The following is a 20,318-nucleotide window of genomic DNA, read 5'->3' on the forward strand; positions in this document are numbered from 1 at the left end:
TAAGCTCTACTTTAAGAAAATATGTAAAAAGACCGTTATATTGATGAACTGTAAATTTGAATTAGATTGTTTCATAGAGGTCAATAGACCTGCGAAATATACTCCTATAATAAAAAAAAACACTTAAACTGGTGGGAAACGCCCGGTGTTTTCGGATATTTTCGTATACAAGATTACTTCACAGGGGTTTAGCTTTGTTCTTGATAGGCCTAAATTTAAGGCCGCTGAGCTCTTAATAAGGCTAGTAAATTGATTGGCGTGAATAGGCTTACTTGAGGCGGCAAGAGAGGTTTTTAGACCGGCAATATGTATTTTTTTCGTGCCTTAGACCGGCGAAATTCACTGTTCGCTGGGTTTTAGAATACAGATCCCTGACGTCATGAGTTCCGTTCACTTTGCACACTTTTTTCCGTAGATGTTGTTGACATCAGAACAACGTAAAGAGATGATTAACATGAAGAACAAAGACAGTAACACGTGTCTTCATGTGGCATGCGCACATGGCTATGAAGATATCGCTAACCTACTCATGGAAAAAGGTGCCGATGTGAAGAGTAGGAATTATAATAACGAAACACCATTACACCTTGCAGCTTATTATGGACAAAACGAGTATGTATTCTTTCGAACTCTGTAATTCCAGCAACAGTTAAAGAACAAACTCGAGCCCAGGCCCTTTTTTCGCTTTTTAATATCCGGATGGCTCAATCACGATCCCCATAAGAAAAATCAAAATGGTGCAATTTTCCATGGGCCTCGTGCCAACTTAAATTTGCACTAGATCTTACTGAATGAAAATTAGCTGGGGTACTTGCGTTGAATTCGAGAATGTCGGAGTTTACGGACAAGGTTACGTTACAGCCAAAACCGTAACGGAAAATACGTTAAAATTAGACGATCTTGAGCAGTTGATTTCAATATAAATGATTGATGCTAAAAAGAAAATTGGGATTGGTTAAAATCATTATATTCACTCCTCCTTTCTCAAAAGGGATAGCCTTAAAGAAGTCATTTAAAAATAAGTATTTTATTAAGTTGTCTTAGTCTAGCAAGCTAGACGACTAATTCAGATATAGTAGAAATAAAACAAAAAGTAATGGAGGGAACAAAGTTTATACAAACTAATATTATCCCGTAACAATTATCGTATTATCATATAACGCCTATACTACTGTATTACACGCATTATAAACGACTCCAGTCTAAGTTGTCTCAACAATGTCGCGTCAGCATTGTATTGTTGTAAAGGGAAAGGGAAAATAGGTAAGTCACATACGAAATTACTTTTGTCGTCACAGTGTTGTGGACAACATTATCGATATTGATAATTCAACCATCAATGACAATGACAGCAATGGAAACTCACCATTACACATGGCTGCCGAAAGTGGAAATTTCGATGTCATCAAGTACCTCTTGAAAAGTGGCGCCAGTATCAATGATAAAAACGCCCTTGGTTTAACACCCCTTGAAATTGCAGCTAGTAATGGTCAAACTGACGCAGCTAAAGCTTTGATTTGGGGAGGTATATTTTTGTGTGTGTTTAAAACCGTTGGCTGACAGTTACAAGATTGTTGTATTAATCCGAATTAATGCTCATAGTGGGAAATTCAGTGGTATTTTTGGAAGCTTTTTTTTTAATTTGTGGTGAAATTTCTTCTAAGAGACATTACACTAAAATCACTCCTCTGCTTGATGGGTAAATGTTTGACATTTTTTTATCCTCCGTTATTGGCCTTCTTAAACACGAAAGATCTCGACTAAGAACCCCTCTGAAGTTTTCTTTATAAAAAGTAGACTTAACTTGTTTTTTTGCCTTAAAAGCTGGTGCCCCCGGGATTTTTCCAATTATGACAATCCGTCGTTGTTTTTTCTCGTTTTTCAAGTTCAAATACAGCCGTTTGAGCCCTGGGATTCGGTTCCGATAAAAAGCACAGACGAGAAAAATGCTTAACTCTAGTATCAAAAATTAGTAAATTACTGGTTCTTTGTGTTATTACCTGGGTTCACGAATCATCTTTACTTGACTTTTTAACAGGTGCAGCATCGGGGAGTCGGTGCGAATCAACGGGTTTGAATGCGTTGCATTACGCCAGTATTGGTGGCCATAGTGACATGATTGAATATCTATTGGAGTATTGTGATATCGAAGAAACTGACTTGACAGGACGGAACGCACTTGATCACGCTATTGATAATCTGAATAAGTAAGCTACACACTTTTGCTTCACAAAACTAATGTCTCACTTTGGTTAACGTTTTTTTAAGGAGTCAGCTAAAATTTAGTGTTAGATGTTCTGTTAAAGTTAACCGTTTTTAGATGTAATGAGTTACAAATAATATCATAAATAAATAGTTTAAGCAAACAATACAAGATTTGTTCTTAAGATGTTTTTAAAAATTTTTCTTGTTGATAGATTTTTTCACTCCTGACAATGACCTCTTGTAGTGAGCGTCGAATACGTATATATAGTTTTTAAATAAAAAACATGAAGCTTCTGGTTATTCTTTTTACCATTAAACAATACAAGCATTTTAAATTAATAAATTGACTACTTTGCTATCAAAATTTTTCAAACCAACCGTTGAGATATTCTTAAGGTATTCTTATGATCTAAGCATTTTTCATAACAGTTATTTGATACGCTCTCTAATTCGATTTTCATAGATAATTGGATTTTCCATCGAATAGGGTAGCGTATATCAAGGCGTCGTTTATGGGAACATCTTATGTTTACGGTGGCTTTCAATATTATCAAATAATGGAGCCTATCGAATAGTCGAACATCGAATTAGAGAGTGTCAACTGTATTTTTATATTTTCTTTACGAACAGAGACGCTGTCTACTCCATATTGAGTCATCGTGATTGGAAGTTAGCATTACGTAATAAAACCATTGATGAAGACAAAAAGTTGACCACGCCCTTGCGAAAATTGATCAAACGAATGCCAGGTGAACTGTTGGTCGCTTACAACCTCGTCCTCGTGTATTCCCGACTTTATTTACGTTACTGATAGAGAAAAAAACTATCTAGCGCTATCAATAGGCATAAAGAAGCCAATAATACGCAGGGAACGAGGTTACCTCGATGATGAGAAACATTGCCGAGTGCCGATAAACAAAAGAATGTTGAGTAAATGTTTGTCAGCTGAAAAGATGATGCATAGGATCAGGTCGGGTTAGCGTGGTACATGGGCACCAAGCCTATCAGTGAGAGTGACTGATACGCTTGGCGCCCAAAGATAAATTTACTGACCGAAAGTAAACCCCGCCTAATTCTCCACCCAGTTTCACTGATACGCTTCGCACCCAAAACGCGTTAGGACCTAGACCCTTCACTGATACGCTTCGCACCCAAAACGCGTTAGAACCTAGACCCTTCACTGATACGCTTCGCACCCAAAACACCTTAGAACCACACCCTTCCACTGATAGGCTTCGCACCCAAAACGCGTTAGAACCTAGACCCTTCCACTGATACGCTTCGCACCCAAAACACCTTAGAACCACACCCTTCCACTGATACGCTTCGCACCAAAACGCGTTAGAAACTAGACCCTTCACTGATACGCTTTGCACCCAAAACACCTTAGAACCACACCCTTCCACTGATACGCTTCACACCCAAAACACCTTAGAACCACACCCTTCCACTGATACGCTTCGCACCCAAAACGCGTTAGAACCTAGACCCTTCACTGATACGCTTCGCACCCAAAACACCTTAGAACCACACCCTTCCACTGATACGCTTCGCACCCAAAACGCGTTAGAACCTAGACCCTTCCACTGATACGCTTCGCACCCAAAACGCGTTAGAACCTAGACCCTTCCACTGATACGCTTCGCACCCAAAACACCATAGAACCACACCCTTCCACGGATACGCTTTGCACCCAAAACGCGTTAGAGCCTAGACCCTTCACTGATACGCTTCGCACCCAAAACGCGTTAAAACCTAGACCCTTCACTGATACGCTTCGCACCCAAAACGCGTTAGAACCTAGACCCTTCACTGATACGCTTCGCACCCAAAACGCGTTAGAACCTAGACCCTTCACTGATATGCTTCGAACCCAAAACGCGTTAGAACCACATCCTTCCACTGATACGCTTCGCAACCAAAACGCTTTAGAACCTAGACCCTTCACTGATACGCTTCGCACCCAAAACACCTTAGAACCACACCTTCCACTGATACGCTTCGCACCCAAAACGCGTTAGAACCTAGACCCTTCACTGATACGCTTCGCACCCAAAACACCTTAGAACCACACCCTTCCACTGATACGCTTCGCACCAAAACGCGTTAGAAACTAGACCCTTCACTGATACGCTTCGCACCCAAAACACCATAAAACCACACCCTTCCACTGAGTGTATCGCCTAGCGAGGGAAAAGAAAAGTTTTCGATGAGAAGGTTCTAATCATTTCTCTAAAAGTTCAGTCCGTAAAGGACCATCAAATAAAACCTGGAATATGGATAGTATCAATACAGACTAATTATATATCCAATGGGAGGAAAGCTAGATAGGAGCTTTTTTCTTAAGGGAAGTGACAAGATCAACTAACTGCAATCAGAACAGATATCAAGTCGCAATGAAGATAGAGAAGACAAATTCTAAAATCAAAGTAACTAGAGTTACTTTGATCAAAATCAAAATGAAGATCGACACTGCCGCAGACGTTTGAGTTATTGGAGAAAAAAAACATCTACCTTTATTCAGAATCCAGCTGAAAGATTTGAGTAAAACATGATCGAAAGTTAGCTGGACCAGATAAGCATAGATCTAAATGACACGGGTGTTTTGTTACGATAGCCTGAGTTGGGCAAAAGTCAACGTTTGAAGTGATATATGTCTGTGAACAAGTACCCAATCCACTACTTGGACAACCAGGAATTGAAGCTTTGTTACAATCATATCAGGAATCAACTTGGTGGAAGACCAAAAGTAGAACAAAAGTAAAATTTTAAACAGTGAGAATGACTTTGTAAAATATTTTAAAGAGATTTTGGGGGTCTAGGGCAAGTGAAAGGATTCCACATTATCTGCACCGAGAAAAGTTCAAATTCCGTTACTGGAACCATTGCGAATGGAGATTGATCGCATGCTGCAGATGGCAGTTATCGAAAAAGTAGAACAACCAACAGACTGGTATCATCCAATAGTAGAAGAAATCATGATCATGATACTAGATTGAGAAAAATTTTAGGACAAATGAAGGACAACAGAGTTACTTTAAATGCTGACAAATGTGAATTTAGCAAGGACAGAGTAGAGTCTTTGGAATTTGCTATATTATCAGAAGGATAAAGCCACTAAATGAACGTGTAGAATAAATAAACCCTTAAAATGTTACAGAGCTTACTTAGACGCTTCCTAGGAATGGCACAACAACTATCTCGTTTTTGTCCAAGATTATCTAAATCAGCTGAACCACTTCAAGGATTGCTTAGTGTGAAGAATGACTTTCTATGGACTGAAGATCACACAAAAACGTTTAATCGAGGTTAAAAAAGTGTTATGGGAAGTCCTGGGGACAGATGGGAATCTAATCAACGGAATAAGTGTAATACTATGCCAGAAACATAAATACGATTGGAAGCCTGTTGATTGTGCTTCAAGATTTTTATCCGGAAGTGAGAAAAACTACTGTCCCATAGAGTTAGAGATATTAGCTGCTACTTGGGGAATGACGAGAATAAACTTATATTTACAATTTATTTATTTACATTAATATATTTCCCAGCTCTATCGACCTCTATGAAACAATCATGCTTAACATTTTACAATTTATGGAGATCTTTTTCCCATTCTGTGAGCATTTTTTTCCAGTTCAATGCTGGACAAAAGGTTGTAGACAAATGAAATTTCAGTGAAAAATAATGAGAAATAGAGCAAAATGACTCTTCAATGTGTCTGAAAGGGGATGGAAGTTAAGAAAAACACTCTTGAAGTCGTTGCATTGCTTTTGAATTGCTTTTGAGTGAATCACAAGCAAAAAATCAGCGTTTTGATACTGGTGTAAGCCAGTTAATTAAGCCATTGTGGTTTGCTCTTGTGGTTAGACTGCAGTGGATGACTTTTAAAGACTTTGAATGGGTTTGGAAAGCACCCAGAGCCTCTTGGGAACTTGTTTTTGATCGATATTGAAGTATTTTGCAAATATTGCAGAAGTCTACAAACCTTTTGTCCAGTATTGTTGGCGACAGATGTTGCAGCTACAACATCATCTCCAAGACCATTCCATATGTCAATACTTCTGTAGAATAACGAATTTGTTTGATACCTTCTGACACCATCATTTGCAAAGTTTCTTTGTAGTTCGTAATCGTGCTGACGTTTCGGGCGTTCGCGAAGGACAAAATTTTGACAGGCTAATGATTTATCATAAACGTGAAGATGTTTATATACTTCAACCATATTGCCATTTTTAAGTCTGATTTTCAGTGTCGGAAGGTTAATCTTACGGAGACGGTATTCGTAAGATTTGTTCTTGTACCCGCTAACCAGTCTCGTGGTCTTTTGCTGAACACTCTCGATGGCATCGATATGTTTGATGAGTCGTGGAGACCAGCGTACTCAAGACGAGGTCGGACGAACGCTATAAAAAGAGTGCGGAGCATTTCTGGTGAAAGAAAGTCAAAACTTCTGCTGATCAGACCAACGATTGAGCTAGCTTTCTTGATTTTACCAAAGATGTGTTCTTCAAAATTCAGTTCCCCGACGATAATCACTCCGAGATTTTTTTCTTGATCCACGTGCTCCAGGATTAACCCGTCTATGTTGTATGGATGGGCATGTTTGATGTTCCAAAATTTTCCCAGTGTTAGCACGTGTCATTTATCTGGGTGGAATCTGTGTGGTCAGTCCTTTGACCATCTTTCCATTGCATCGATATCATGTTGCAAGCGAATGGCATCTTCAGCACTATTTATCTCCTCAACAAGCTTAGTGTCGTCTGCAAAGAGGTACATATCAGAGCTTGTAACCTCAGGTAGATCGTTGATATATAACACAAAAATTAATGGACCAAGAACACTTCCCTGTGGGACACCGCTGAGTACTTTACCTTCCTTGGATAGTTTACCAGTTACCTTGACATACTGATATCGATCCGACAGAAAGGATTTGATCCAGTCTGACGTGTATCCTTTGATACCGTATGCGTCGAGTTTCTTGAGTAATCTGCGGTGTGGAGCTGTATCGAAGGTCTTGGCAAAGTCGAAATAGATATCCTACTATGCAATAGATAACATCCTAACGTCCTACAAGGACTACAACATTTCAATTTAGAAAGCGACCATAAGCCCCTCATTCCTATTTTGAACACTAAACTTATTTCTGAACTATCACCCAGGATTCAAAGAATGAGAATGTTGAAATTTAATTTTACAGCATCATACGTACTAGGCAAAGACCTTTATAGATGCAGATGTGTTCTCGCGAGCACCATGCTCACAACCAGCAGAAAGTGATATTATTTACGAACAAGAAATTAACATTCACGTGAATAACGTTATACCTACCTTACCAGCCTCCAACGAAATACTTACTAAAATTTCCAAAGAAACTAAAGAAGAAAAATTATTAGAAGAAGTTCAATATCACATTCATAATGGCTGGCTAATAAATCGCAACCAGTGTTCACCATACTTAGAGCATAGAACTAATTTGACAATATTGAACAATTTGTTGATGTTAAGAGATAGAATAGTTATACTTATACCGAAAAAACTGCAACTGGAAATTCTGACTAGAATACACGCTGGACACAACGGGATAGAAAAGTGCGAGCAAAAACGACGATCAAGACAGAGTGTTTTTTGGCCCGGCATGGTTAGGGACGTTAAATCAATCGTGAAACAATGTAGAACTTGTGCACGATTACTGTCATCAAAACCAAAGAGTCCATCATTGCATCAAGGCATACTGGATAGAGCATGGCAACAAGTGGGTAGCGATATATTCTATTTGGAGGAGAGAACTATTTAATTGTTGCGGATTACTATTCATTGTGGTCGAGGTTTACGTCTTATCTTCCGCAACATCTGACTTGGTTAGTAGAATCCATGATAAAGAGTGTCAAAAGAACGAAAAAGTGTATTAGATCCAACCAAGACATTCTAATGGGGCTACTTATCCTTAGAAACTCACCCTTACAGTGTAGACTATCACCAAAACAACTTCTTATGGGTCGACAGTTGACAGACAACTTACCCAAAATTCATGAGCCCAGACCTGAGATGCATCAGAGGAATCTTAACAAAGATTATCCGAGAAAAGTTACCATATGTAAAGGATTTGTGTTCAAACATGAATTTGAGTCAGTAAAAAAGCCTTCGGCTTATAAAAACTATCTTCTAAACATCAGTCAAATTTTCCACATCAAAACACTATGTTCCTCTCATAAGTCTTCATAAATAACAGTGACGAGTATCAAATTAGCTACATTTCAATATGCTGTTTATAAATCAAAGTTTGATTCCCGAAGGACAATAAAATGTGACGTCATAGAAAATTACAAAAGCCTCGAGGGACGTATAATAAAGATAACTATCCTCCAAATGATGCTGGTGATTAAGTAATTGTTTACACCATACGATATGAAATTACAAATTACAAAACTAGAACTTTTTGTTACAGGTAGTAAAGTGGCAATACAAGACGCTAAAATAAAACAATGGTCAGTAAAAGGAACGGTCCTAGATTGAGTGGCCCCAAGATCATACACGATAAACGTTAACGGCAAAATATTGAGAAAATAAATCAACTGAGAAAGGTTTACAATCATCAGGCCAACACCTAGTCACCTACCTAGAGAAAAGGTCCCCTTGCCCCTAGCTCCCCACCAGGGCCCCTCAAGCCCCAATCCCAAGGAAAATGAGCTTTCAGAAGGTTCTGCATCAGACACTACTTAGTATGATTTAACAGACTCTGGCCGTGAGTCAGACGGAACAGTACCTTACAAGTGATTTTAAACAGGAAAGCGTAAAAGACAGTGATGAGATGAGATACACAACTACAAGTAGACGCGAGGTTCGTAAGCAAAAACAGTTTGAAACATGATGTGAACGTTTAAACTATTGATGGTATTATTCATTGTATTAAGAGAGATGTTAGGATCTAGTCTATAATATAGTCGGTACCGTAAGGTCGGCTTTGTATCTTATAGTCAGAGCCGGTACTTTAGGATGTTTATTTTAGAATCAAACAACAGCAATAAATAGTTTTATTAAAGCTAGTTTACGCAAAATAGCAAAACCGGGGGTTTTTGATCTTGTGGCGGAAATATCTCGGGATTGGATGGTCCGATTGACTTGAAATTATATCAACACAGCTTCCCCTCATAGAAAGGTCTGATCTGAGTGATATAGATTTTTCGTTGATTTTACAATTGAAAAAAAAAAAGACTTTTTGGGTTTTTACACTCAGATTTTATTATTTTTAAAAATGTTTTTCACTCAGATCACAGAAGGTCACTAGGGTAACATAACTGCCGAATATCAAAAGCTAATTCTTTCTGGTTGGTGCTGAGATTTTCTGAGGTTTGTTAAGGAATGTCCAAAACCTTATCAGGTCCGATGCCCACCAGTTTCCATCGTTTTTAGAAAGTCAGGTACAGCTGAGAAGAAGCGTTTTGACTAGAGGATTCCAAGAAGTGCTGTGCCAAAAACTCAAAATAATCCTAATTCGAGATATCGGCAAAACAATAATTTAATGATATTTAAGTTACAAAATTCGTCCAAAAACACAATCGTTCACGAACACGTGCAAAATTTTGACTGGTGATGCAGATAACCATTCTAACATTCTAACGGTGTTTTTCGATAATGACGTTATTGAAACCATTATTTTGACGTGTTTTTTTCGACGGATATTTGCCCCCGCAGGGAGCCTACAGCAACCAAGGATGGCATTCATAGCTTTTTACGTATAAGGAAGTTGGGCAAACATCTCCTAATTTTGCGCGCGTTTTTCAGTATTCTAATTCCGCTTAAATGGTGTCCCAGTAGCATTCTTATCTTGACGTTATCTCGTTTTATCATCATCAAAAAAATTTTCCTGAGCTAATTGACCTGATTACCCATTTTGAAAGCTCAGTTTGTCTTTTTCTTATCCCTAATGAATCTAGGAAATTTCCTTTTTTATACAACAAGTAGTTATTAAGCGCTCCGCGTAGGTTAAAAAAACCACCCAACACAAAGTGTTTGAGTAGTTTTGCTACGATGGATTTATCATACAGACTCTGGATAAACATAGAATGAAACGGTGGAGAGCCAAGTATTGTCTTTCTATTGTTTCAGAAAACAATCGATGTACTGGATTTGTCCGCAAAAGAAAGGCTCGAAGGACTCTGATTTTGAAAAATGATTAATACTCTTATTTCTTAAATGGTCTCTAACTTTTTCTATTCATACTTTTGCTTGCAAAAAGTTGAAAAATAAATGCTAGAATACCGAGCGGATACATTTATAAAATCTAGTGTGAGAAAAAATCATAGGACGAGTAAAATCAAATCAAATGCTTATAATGACACGAAATTTTAAATTGGGAATAACTTTCCGAGGAGAGCTGAGATTGACATACATTAGACGTGAGTCCCATAGCTCCACTGTGGTATGAAAATCTTTTGGTGGCACGTGGTGGCACGGTAGATTTTTTGAGGTTGAAGTTTAAAAAATTCTGGTGTCGATTTCTTATAAATAACATGTTTTGCATCTTTCTCGCATTTTAAAACGTCATAACGACGTATAACTAGCAATTAATTAGACGAGTTTGAGTCTCGCAGGAAAGCTTAAAGTCTCATTTGGGAATTGGATAAGTGTATTTTGATGAGAAGTGCAATGAAAATGCTATGAAATATCATTTTAATGGCTGAAGGAGGGTGAACAATAATGTCATTACTGCGAACAAGGCTTGAACATGAGATACCAGTAAAAATCAGTCAGTTGTTAATCCAGTGTCAATAATAATTCCATGATTCTACTAAACAACCGTGTACATTAGTGAAATAATATATGAAAGCAGTTAGCATAGGCGTAACGAGATACTCTGCAAAATTCACGGATGAGAGCGGTTCTTACGACACTGTAATTATTGGTCAGCCTAAGCTTAGCCTAAGCCTATTTTGAGTGTTAAGCGTACCAGTGGAAGAGGGTGGTTTGAAGACGTTTTGGGTGTGAAGCGTATCAGTGGAAGGGTCTAGGTTCTAACGCGTTTTGGGTGCGAAGCGTATCAGTGGAAGGGTGTGGTTCTAAGGTGTTTTGGGTGCGAAGCGTATCAGTGAATGGTCTAGGTTTTAACGCGTTTTGGGTGCGAAGCGTATCAGTGAAGGGTCTAGGTTCTAACGCGTTTTGGGTGCGAAGCGTATCAGTGAAGGGTCTAGGTTCTAACGCGTTTTGGGTGCGAAGCGTATCAGTGAAGGGTCTAGGTTCTAACGCGTTTTGGGTGCGAAGCGTATCAGTGGAAGGGTGTGGTTCTATGGTGTTTTGGGTGCGAAGCGTATCAGTGGAAGGGTCTAGGTTCTAACGCGTTTTGGGTGCGAAGCGTATCAGTGGAAGGGTGTGGTTCTATGGTGTTTTGGGTGCGAAGCGTATCAGTGGAGGGGTGTGGTTCTAAGGTGTTTTGGGTGCGAAGCGTATCAGTGAAGGGTCTAGGTTCTAACGCGTTTTGGGTGCGAAGCGTATCAGTGGAAGGGTGTGGTTCTATGGTGTTTTGGGTGCGAAGCGTATCAGTGGAAGGGTCTAGGTTCTAACGCGTTTTGGGTGCGAAGCGTATCAGTGGAAGGGTGTGGTTCTATGGCGTTTTGGGTGTGAAGCGTATCAGTGAAGGGTCTAGGCTCTAACGCGTTTTGGGTGCGAAGCGTATCAGTGGAAGGGTGTGGTTCTATGGTGTTTTGGGTGCGAAGCGTATCAGTGAAAGGGTGTGGTTCTAAGGTGTTTTGGGTGCGAAGCGTATCAGTGAAGGGTCTAGGTTCTAACGCGTTTTGGGTGCGAAGCGTATCAGTGGAAGGGTGTGGTTCTATGGTGCTTTGGGTGCGAAGCGTATCAGTGGAAGGGTCTAGGTTCTAACGCGTTTTGGGTGCGAAGCGTATCAGTGGAAGGGTGTGGTTCTAAGGTGTTTTGGGTGCGAAGCGTATCAGTGAAGGGTCTAGGTTCTAACGCGTTTTGGGTGCGAAGCGTATCAGTGGAAGGGTCTAGGTTCTAACGCGTTTTGGGTGCGAAGCGTATCAGTGGAAGGGTGTGGTTCTAAGGTGTTTTGGGTGTGAAGCGTATCAGTGAAGGGTCTAGGTCCTAACGCGTTTTGGGTGCGAAGCGTATCAGTGAAACTGGGTGGAGAATTAGGCGGGGTTTACTTTCGGTCAGTAAATTTATCTTTGGGCGCCAAGCGTATCAGTCACTCTCACTGATAGGCTTGGTGCCCATGTACCACGCTAACCCGACCTGATCCGATGCATATGTAAACTTCAGATCGGCCCTGATTTTATTTAGTTATAGCTATTCTTCAATACTTTATGAAGTATGTTTTGGCCTCGAATATTGGTTAGCCTCTTAAGAGCATAATTTTGGGGTAAAATTGTTCCCACCTATACAATCATATCTTCTATTTATAACGGCTGCCTCCAACCATAGTTGTAGGGTGAAAGGGTGGTAACAAGATTCTCACCGATTCTCGCCAGCTTCAAATCTCTCACCGACGGATCGAAGGAGCCCATCTTTGGGTTCACTTCTAACAAAGCAATGACATTCAAACAAATTGGGTGTATATTCAAAACATTCCTTTAGATGTTGCTCAATTTGTGTTTGACCGTTGCATCAATTCACCTGAAGACCTACCCGTCGACAATCCAGATTATGAATTAGTATTGAATTACGAGTTCATTGATGATGTGTACAACGATTGGCCATGTGACATCGTGCGCTATGAAGCGGAGGAGGGCCAAAAGAAAGGAGATGTCTTTACCAGGAAGAAAATCCAACGCATCATGGAACAGAAGAAAACACACACTTTCAGCTATATGGTAAATAAGTTAGTTTGCGATCGCAGTCGAGGGCAACCCAAAATCCCGCTTTTCTTTTTACCTGTCGAACCGAAGGTAGGAGAGGGTGCCACCTCCTTTCCTCGGATTTCTCCACTTACCATCGTCCCAACTTTAGTTTATGAGCATCAAGCATTATGGCATCCAATTACCAATTACCATTCTCGAATCTTAGGTATGACCCGGTTGGGCTTCGAACCTTTTATCTTGTGCACGGTAGCCGTATGCTTTACATTCATGCTACCGCCGGCCGTTGAATTAGCTTTGGTATTCTATATCAAAACTATAAAAAAGAATGAAATTACATAACCATAAAAAGTTTAAAAAGTTTAAAAGAAAAAAGTCATAAGAGTAGTGGTATTTCACTGGTGATTGTTTTCCCACCTATTCTCCACCTCGTATGCCTTTTCAGAGTTTCTAGCTCGATACTGTCTTCTTATCCGCTGATTCTGCCAAGCTCGTTCCCTTGGCTGTGGTTTCGCTAGATAGTAGATAGGGACATTGGGAATCTCGTTAATCCATTCATGCGCGTCACTCATTAGATGACGAGGCATTTGGCTACATTAAGGGAGTCATATGTGATGAAATGAGATAACTCAGGTAACGCACTTAATATTATTTTTATCCACAGGTGGCATACGACAGAGAGGACTTAGTTTCTCATCCCCTTATCCAAGCATCACTCAACAAAAAATGGCAAAAATTCGCTGCATATTTATATTACTTCAAACTGCTGCTTTACGTTTGCTTTCTGACGTCATTGACTGGTTACATTCTGGTGACAGCACCTTTGAGAGAACCATATCGATCTAAAGATTGTACGATCGTCCAAGAGAATGCCACATGGGAGATGATTGTGTTCGTGCACTATGGCAAATTTGCCGTCATCATTCTTGCATTACTACATTTGTTATTTGAGGTAGGGTTTTTCAAAGAAATCATATCCTTTGCTCATAATCTACACGCGAATAAAAAGCACACTAAAATCCTACTTTAAACATCTTCCGCTCTCGATTTCTAGGGTTTATTGGTGGAAGTCACTTAAGAACGAGCTATATAATTGCCCATTTATAATCGATACAAATACAGTGTTGTGCTTTTAACTTCCTCGTTATAATGCATTAGTTTCTCCCCTGGAATTAGCTCAAATATAAATGAAATTCTGAATTATGCCGACAAGTGCCGACACGTCAATAAATTTCTATTGGAAAATTACAAAATCAAAATATTTTTAATTTCCCTAGACACAATTTTTACCATTCATATATGGTATATATTTCTTTACCCAATTAACTCAACTTTTATCACTTTTAATCACTTTTATAGCCTGTTAATTACTTTCTTATATGTTTTATATGGTAGAATTTGTTCAAATGTTTTTATTCATACATCTGATGATCGTCTTTGGCGTAAAACAGCCTGTAATGTTTTTGATTATTTAAAGAAAAATAAATTTTGAATGAAATTCTGATCTCAATTTTCAGATTGTCCAAATGATTGGCCAACTTGGTGATTACCTTCAACTGGACAATTTGCTGGAGTGGATCATTTACATTCTGGCAATCGCTAACGTCATTGATGATTTTATTGTCCTGCCTTTCTTACGCAACGGATTAATGTGAGGTTTTTTCGGGATGTCTCTAAATATTCTGTGACCAAATCCAATCGACTTTTCAAGACCCATCCAAAAATGTTTTTCCCGGCTTCAACAACATCTAGGCATAAATTAGAATGGTATTTTCCATGGTATTATACATGTTTGTTAAGCGCTGATTAAAATTCTGATTTTATTCAGAATTTCATGGCGCTGCTTCCACGCCAATCTTCAGTTAAATGAGATAACCTAGAGTAAAAGTTGAAAATTCTTTTATAGTCAAAGGAAAGAAACGATTTAATTTTTTTCTGACTCTGATTCGACGTTCTCATTATTCGATAATAATGAAAGTCGCCGTCAATAAGCGAACCTCTCATAAACAACGCTCTACTATACTCTATTATTCGAACCCTCTCTTATTTGATGAAAATCTAATTCCCTTTGAAAATCAAAATAGAGAGTAGCCTAGTTAACTAAGCCCGTATTCACAAAGCATTTTCGGTGCTTTAAAGATTTCTATATTTACGGATTTCAAGTCTGCCTTGGAATACTGTTATTCAGTCAGTCACAACTTGCCATCAGATTTATTCTAGTGACTGAATCAAACTAGCTTAGATTTCTAGGCTAAATAGTCTACTGTATATGCAAAAAGACAAAACTTCTTCAATCTTCTTTTCATTCTGTTTCAGTTGTGGCATGTACCAGAAAAGTTTTGGGTCATTGGCTTTATTTTTGTCATGGTTGAATTTTGTATTATTCATGCGTAAAGTTCCAGTGTTTGGCATCTATATCGTCATGTTCCTTTATGTCTTTAAAACATTCTTCAAATTCTTCGTTGTCTTCATTTTCTTCATCGCCACTTTCGCTTTTGCTTTCTTCATATTACTGAGAGACGGACAGGTAGGAGTATTAGGTTTTACTAAACTGAGCTTTAGCTGTTATTTTAACATGCATGGGGGATTTTTTATTCCATTTCCATTTTTTTGTCCGATGTTTTTTAAGTAAATTTATTATTGAGGGACGGACAGGTAGGAGTATCGGGTTTTCCCCACTGAGCTTTGTATGAACCCTGGGGCAGGAGTTTCTTACTCCTGGCCGACCAAAACCTCTGATCGGAGGTTTTTTGAAATTAGTATCCTAATGGTAACAATACTCAATAGCAGTGTAATGCATCTACTTTTTCTTTAACACTTATGATGTAGCGCCGTTTGACGTTAGGTAAAGAAAAATGGCTTCTTTGCGGGTACCATTTTGACCCATATTGAGTAGTGCTACAATTAGATAGCACATTTCAAAAAAACTCTGATCAAAGATGGTGGAAAAAAATAAACTCAGCTACTTTCAACATGCATGCGGTGATTTTTTTCCAGTGAATAGCCCATTTAATATATTTTTTTCTAAATTCCTACATTTGCAATCCCTTAATCCCGAAAAATCGATTGACTTGCAATATTGGTCAATGTCTTTTAAGTGAAGTATTTAAAAACTCAGCTGTTCTTATTTTCGAGTTTTTCATACTTCGGTTTGTTCTCTGAAACATAGAAAAACTAATTATTAGCCTTTTCTAAACTCTTGTATTATTCAAATCATACCTCTTGTTAATTATAAAAAGTCCTATAGTTAAAAAAAAAAATATTTTCAGTTGAGGATTGTTTGAATAAGACATGAAACTGTCAGTATTGATACAATAGTTTTCACTTCACTTAAACTATCATAAAAAGTTCTCTCGATATTTCTACTTTTTATTTTCAGTCACCGGCGTTTAAGAATCCGTGGACGTCACTAGTGAAAGTCGGCGTCATGATGACGGGAGAGATGGGTTTTGATGAATTGTTCTTTTACGGTGGTGGAAAAGTCGATCCTATCTTATGGATCATTTTCATCATTTTTGTGTTGGTTCTCAACATAATCCTCATGAACTTACTGGTAAGTAGCATGGTTACCCTAGTAACGGGGTTACTAAGTCACCAGAGCCCGGGGGGGGGGCACTCAAGGTAAATGACCTACCAGACGTTCGGCCCTTAAGGGTAGGTTTTTCATAGTTCAGCTAGTGCACTGTAAGGGTAGGAAATTTCAAGACTGCACTGAACTGCACTGTAAGGGTAGGAAATTTTGGTAAAAGGCCAATTTTTTGGTAAAATTATCACAAAATTGGTCAATTTTGGAGGAAAAATTCCACATTTTGAAAAACATTTTGAGAAATTTTGAAAAAGTGCACTGTAAGGGTATGATTTTTCATGGAAATTCACTGCACTGTAAGGGTCCGATTTTAGAAGCCAAATTTTGGGCCGAACGTATGGTCGATTTCAGATCGAGTGCCCCCCCCCCCGGGACTAGAGCTTTCACCTTACAATCCAAGGTTTGTAAGTCGATTTACGTGAGTCAAAATGACGTCATACTTTCTAACGGAAGCACCCGGATAAAGCTAGATGCTGAAGCAAAAATAGATACGGGTACGCGATTCACTGTACTATACTTAATCTTACAGCAGCACGCTACTGTCTGTAAATTTGTAGTATCCTTTTCCTGCAGGGAATTGGATTGGTACGGTATTTTTTTTTGGATGGCTAGGAGGCTATAAAAGATTTAATACCTAAAAAATCCACTAAGAGATTTCAATTACAATAGAAAAACCTGAGTTTTTATTGATTTGATGTACTCAAGAAATAATTTACCTAAAAATATGCCTACAACATATTATTTTGGGAAAAATGTTTATTCTCGTAGGTCGGTTTGGCAGTCGACGATATTGCAGGAGTTCAAAAACAAGCGGAGATGACCAAATCGACCATGCAGGTGTGTACGGACTGTCAATTCTGTTTGGATTGTTTATTCTGTTTACTTTCACTCATTCTTTTGTCTTAACCATTCCCTTACATCGTATTCAAATGTAACATCAGTCTTTTACAGCTGATGATTGTAATAAAATTAAATATGTAGTTCTGTAAAGCAATATGGTGAAAATTGTGGCCTAAAGTGCAAACAGTCGACATTTCCCTTGATTCATTTGTGACCATGGAATAGGTTATCGGTATCAATATTGCCTTTCCATTTTTAGATTGACATTTGCTTACAAGCAGAAATCACGTTACCAAAAATGTTTCGCACTCGCTTCGTCGTCAAATCACAAAAACTTCGCCCCAACAAAGATGATCTTCCAAATAATATCTCCATGAAAAGTTATATTAAGATTAAAGAAATTCTTCTCAAATCAAAGGTAGAGAATGACTTCTGTTTAGCAAACATGTATCAAAGATTTCGTAAGCCTCAAATAGTCTGACAGTCGCATAATTTCTGAATATTTTAACCCCGAGCATTTTTCGATTTTTGTATCCCCAGGATAGTGGGGGGTACCATCCTCGAATATTGTTTTTTTGACCTACCTAAGGAGGTCTTGCCAATTAATACTCGTTCGTTCGTTCGTTCGTTTGTTACCAGCTTTCCTCGTGATTGGCTCAGTCAATTTTCTTTATTTTTTTTCACAAAGGCGTGTGTAACCAACATATAAACCCTCAATATGACAGCATGTGACGAATTTCAAAATATAATCTTTTTGGGGTGAATTACAGACAAAACCGCTAAATAAAGAACTGAATTGCACTCTTTCTATGCATACGCCGATGTTCTTAACCAAATAATCCCATTTTTGGCAAGATACAAGGCTGTTTTGTACACGAAATCGTAATTTTGAACATTATTTAGACATAAAATTCAGAAGCTTGACATGCATTTTTTACTAGAGAGTAAGAGCACTCTGTCATAACAATCATTCCATATCATTCCAATATCTAATAAGCCTTACTTTTACATTTCTAGGAAGCAGAAAATAGTGTACAAGACAGTTTGAAGGCCTTGCAACACGACATGACACAACTCACAGATCGCGTCAGTAAGATTAACGACGAACTGACCGACATTGAGCTACTGAACGGGAAAATTTATCCGATCTGAAAGCCATGATGAAGGATATTTGGAAACATCAACGACGAAAAGCCAAGAAACAAAAAGCAGAGATTTCTCCAAAAGAAGGAGGTCAACAAGAAATGAAGAGAGATGAGACAAAAACTGAAGATGACACTTTTGATGATACAACGCATGCGCAAGATGATACAACGCATGGTGCACAGACTTTAGACGAGGAGGCTGTTGGTGTTGGTGATGAGGGTCCTGGGGAAGAGTAATAACTATGTTTTCCCATTGTTGACGGCTGATGTGTTTTTACCATAGGGCGCTTAGAGAGGAGAACGCCCATAGCCAACAGCTGATGAGTTTTGACCATAGGGAGCTTAGATATGAGAACGCCCAAAGCTTACGGCTGACGAGTTTTGACCATAAGGCTCCTTGAGAGGAGAACGATGGTTTGAAAGAGAGATCCACTTTTACTTTGATATCTGTATTATCATAAAAATTTAGAAGTAAATGAAAATGCGAGTTGATATCCTATCTGTATCAATTGGGTGCTTATGGATTTAACTCAAAGAAACGGGAAGTCATTTCAAAAGAGTGATAAACAATATCTATATATTTTCATTGCATCACATGGCCATGGGGAAACTTCTTTGAATCTTCAAGTCGACATATGGAGATTTCAATATTGCTATTAGAATATTGAAGTATAATTCACCATATTAGTACATGATACAAAAATAGATTTTATCAACTTATATAGCGACCACCTTCAGTGGTCTTTCATATGCACACAGTCAGCATTTTACAATTTGTGGCAAATTTCAACGTTACACCTTTTGGCAAACGCCCGGTATTGTTTTGGGTTCTTTTGTAATTTCGATAAATGATTCATGGCGTAATGCTGTTTTCTACGGAAATACCCCGGTTTTTTGGTAGTAGGGGTCACTTAAGGTAAAGAAAAAAAAAACCGGGGTGTTTCCGTAGAAAAAAATTAGGTAATGAATACCGTGAATAAAAGGGTATAATCCCAAAGTTTAAGTCCGCTCCAGCCCTCTTTTTCGGGATGTATGGATTTTCAATATTTTGCGTGACCTGGATGTGTGGTGAACATTTTCTTTCCATCTTGAGAAAAAAATATCTATGTTACCATATGGTGGACAAAATGGTGGATCAAGTAATGAACGAAACTTGAATATCTATGAATATCTATCGAGAGACATAATTTTCGTCATTTCCAAACCACAATAAACTTAATACAACTTGCATATTAAATACAAAGTGCGCAAAAATAATACAAAGTATTTTTTCTAGAAGATACAATCAAATTATTATATTTTATTGAGATCCTTGTCTCTATTATTTTCTCTATTTTTTGCTTTGAGGTTGGGGGAAAATGGAGAAATTATTACGAAATGAAAGAATAAGGCTCTGTGAGAATCGGGAAAAATGAAGAATTAATCAAAATAATATACTGTTATTTTGTAGTATAGTAGTGGGCAGAACAGCTAAAAAAACAGGTACATCAACAAAAATTTCTTTTGATTAATAAAACCAAAACCGTTATACAAGCTGGATTATAGATTTTATCTTATTTTATCTATCCTATGAGCCAAAGAGATGTTGTCTTATGGAGGAGTATCATAGGGTTAATTTCTAGTCTATAATGAAAAAAATTCCAATAAATTTTGTGATAAAATGATTTTTTGGAAAAAAAAAATTTTTTTGATGTATATCATTCTTTCAATATTTATGTACATTTGACATTTTAC

General features: G+C 38.2%; 1 protein-coding gene across 1 annotated transcript; it reads left to right on the top strand.

Moving 5' to 3' along the window:
* Window positions 1–419: 419 nt before the first annotated feature.
* On the top strand, window positions 420–19,891 carry LOC136805526 (transient receptor potential cation channel subfamily A member 1 homolog). The gene is made up of 12 exons (XM_067062094.1): window positions 420–612; window positions 1,299–1,525; window positions 2,039–2,207; window positions 2,836–2,954; window positions 12,793–13,028; window positions 13,678–13,965; window positions 14,531–14,664; window positions 15,330–15,540; window positions 16,393–16,566; window positions 17,368–17,436; window positions 17,699–17,857; window positions 18,457–19,891. Exons 1-12 carry the CDS (start codon window positions 446–448, stop codon window positions 18,589–18,591), a joined length of 2,088 nt encoding a protein of 695 aa, XP_066918195.1. The 5' UTR covers window positions 420–445; the 3' UTR covers window positions 18,592–19,891.
* The last annotated feature ends 427 nt before the right edge of the window (window positions 19,892–20,318 follow it).

This window comes from Clytia hemisphaerica, unplaced genomic scaffold (assembly GCF_902728285.1).
Source record: "Clytia hemisphaerica strain Z4C2 unplaced genomic scaffold, Clytia hemisphaerica genome assembly, whole genome shotgun sequence".
Classification (NCBI taxonomy): domain Eukaryota; kingdom Metazoa; phylum Cnidaria; class Hydrozoa; order Leptothecata; family Clytiidae; genus Clytia; species Clytia hemisphaerica.

What these genes read in the sequence shown, in the direction of transcription:
- LOC136805526 (XM_067062094.1), top strand. Translation starts at nt 446, where the DNA reads ATGATTAACATGAAGAACAAAGACAGTAACACGTGTCTTCATGTGGCA. An exon ending in TTCTTACGCAACGGATTAAT is followed by an intron (nt 14,665 to 15,329) that starts GTGAGGTTTTTT and finishes ATTCTGTTTCAG; the next exon opens with TTGTGGCATGTACCAGAAAA. An exon ending in TATTACTGAGAGACGGACAG is followed by an intron (nt 15,541 to 16,392) that starts GTAGGAGTATTA and finishes TTTTATTTTCAG; the next exon opens with TCACCGGCGTTTAAGAATCC.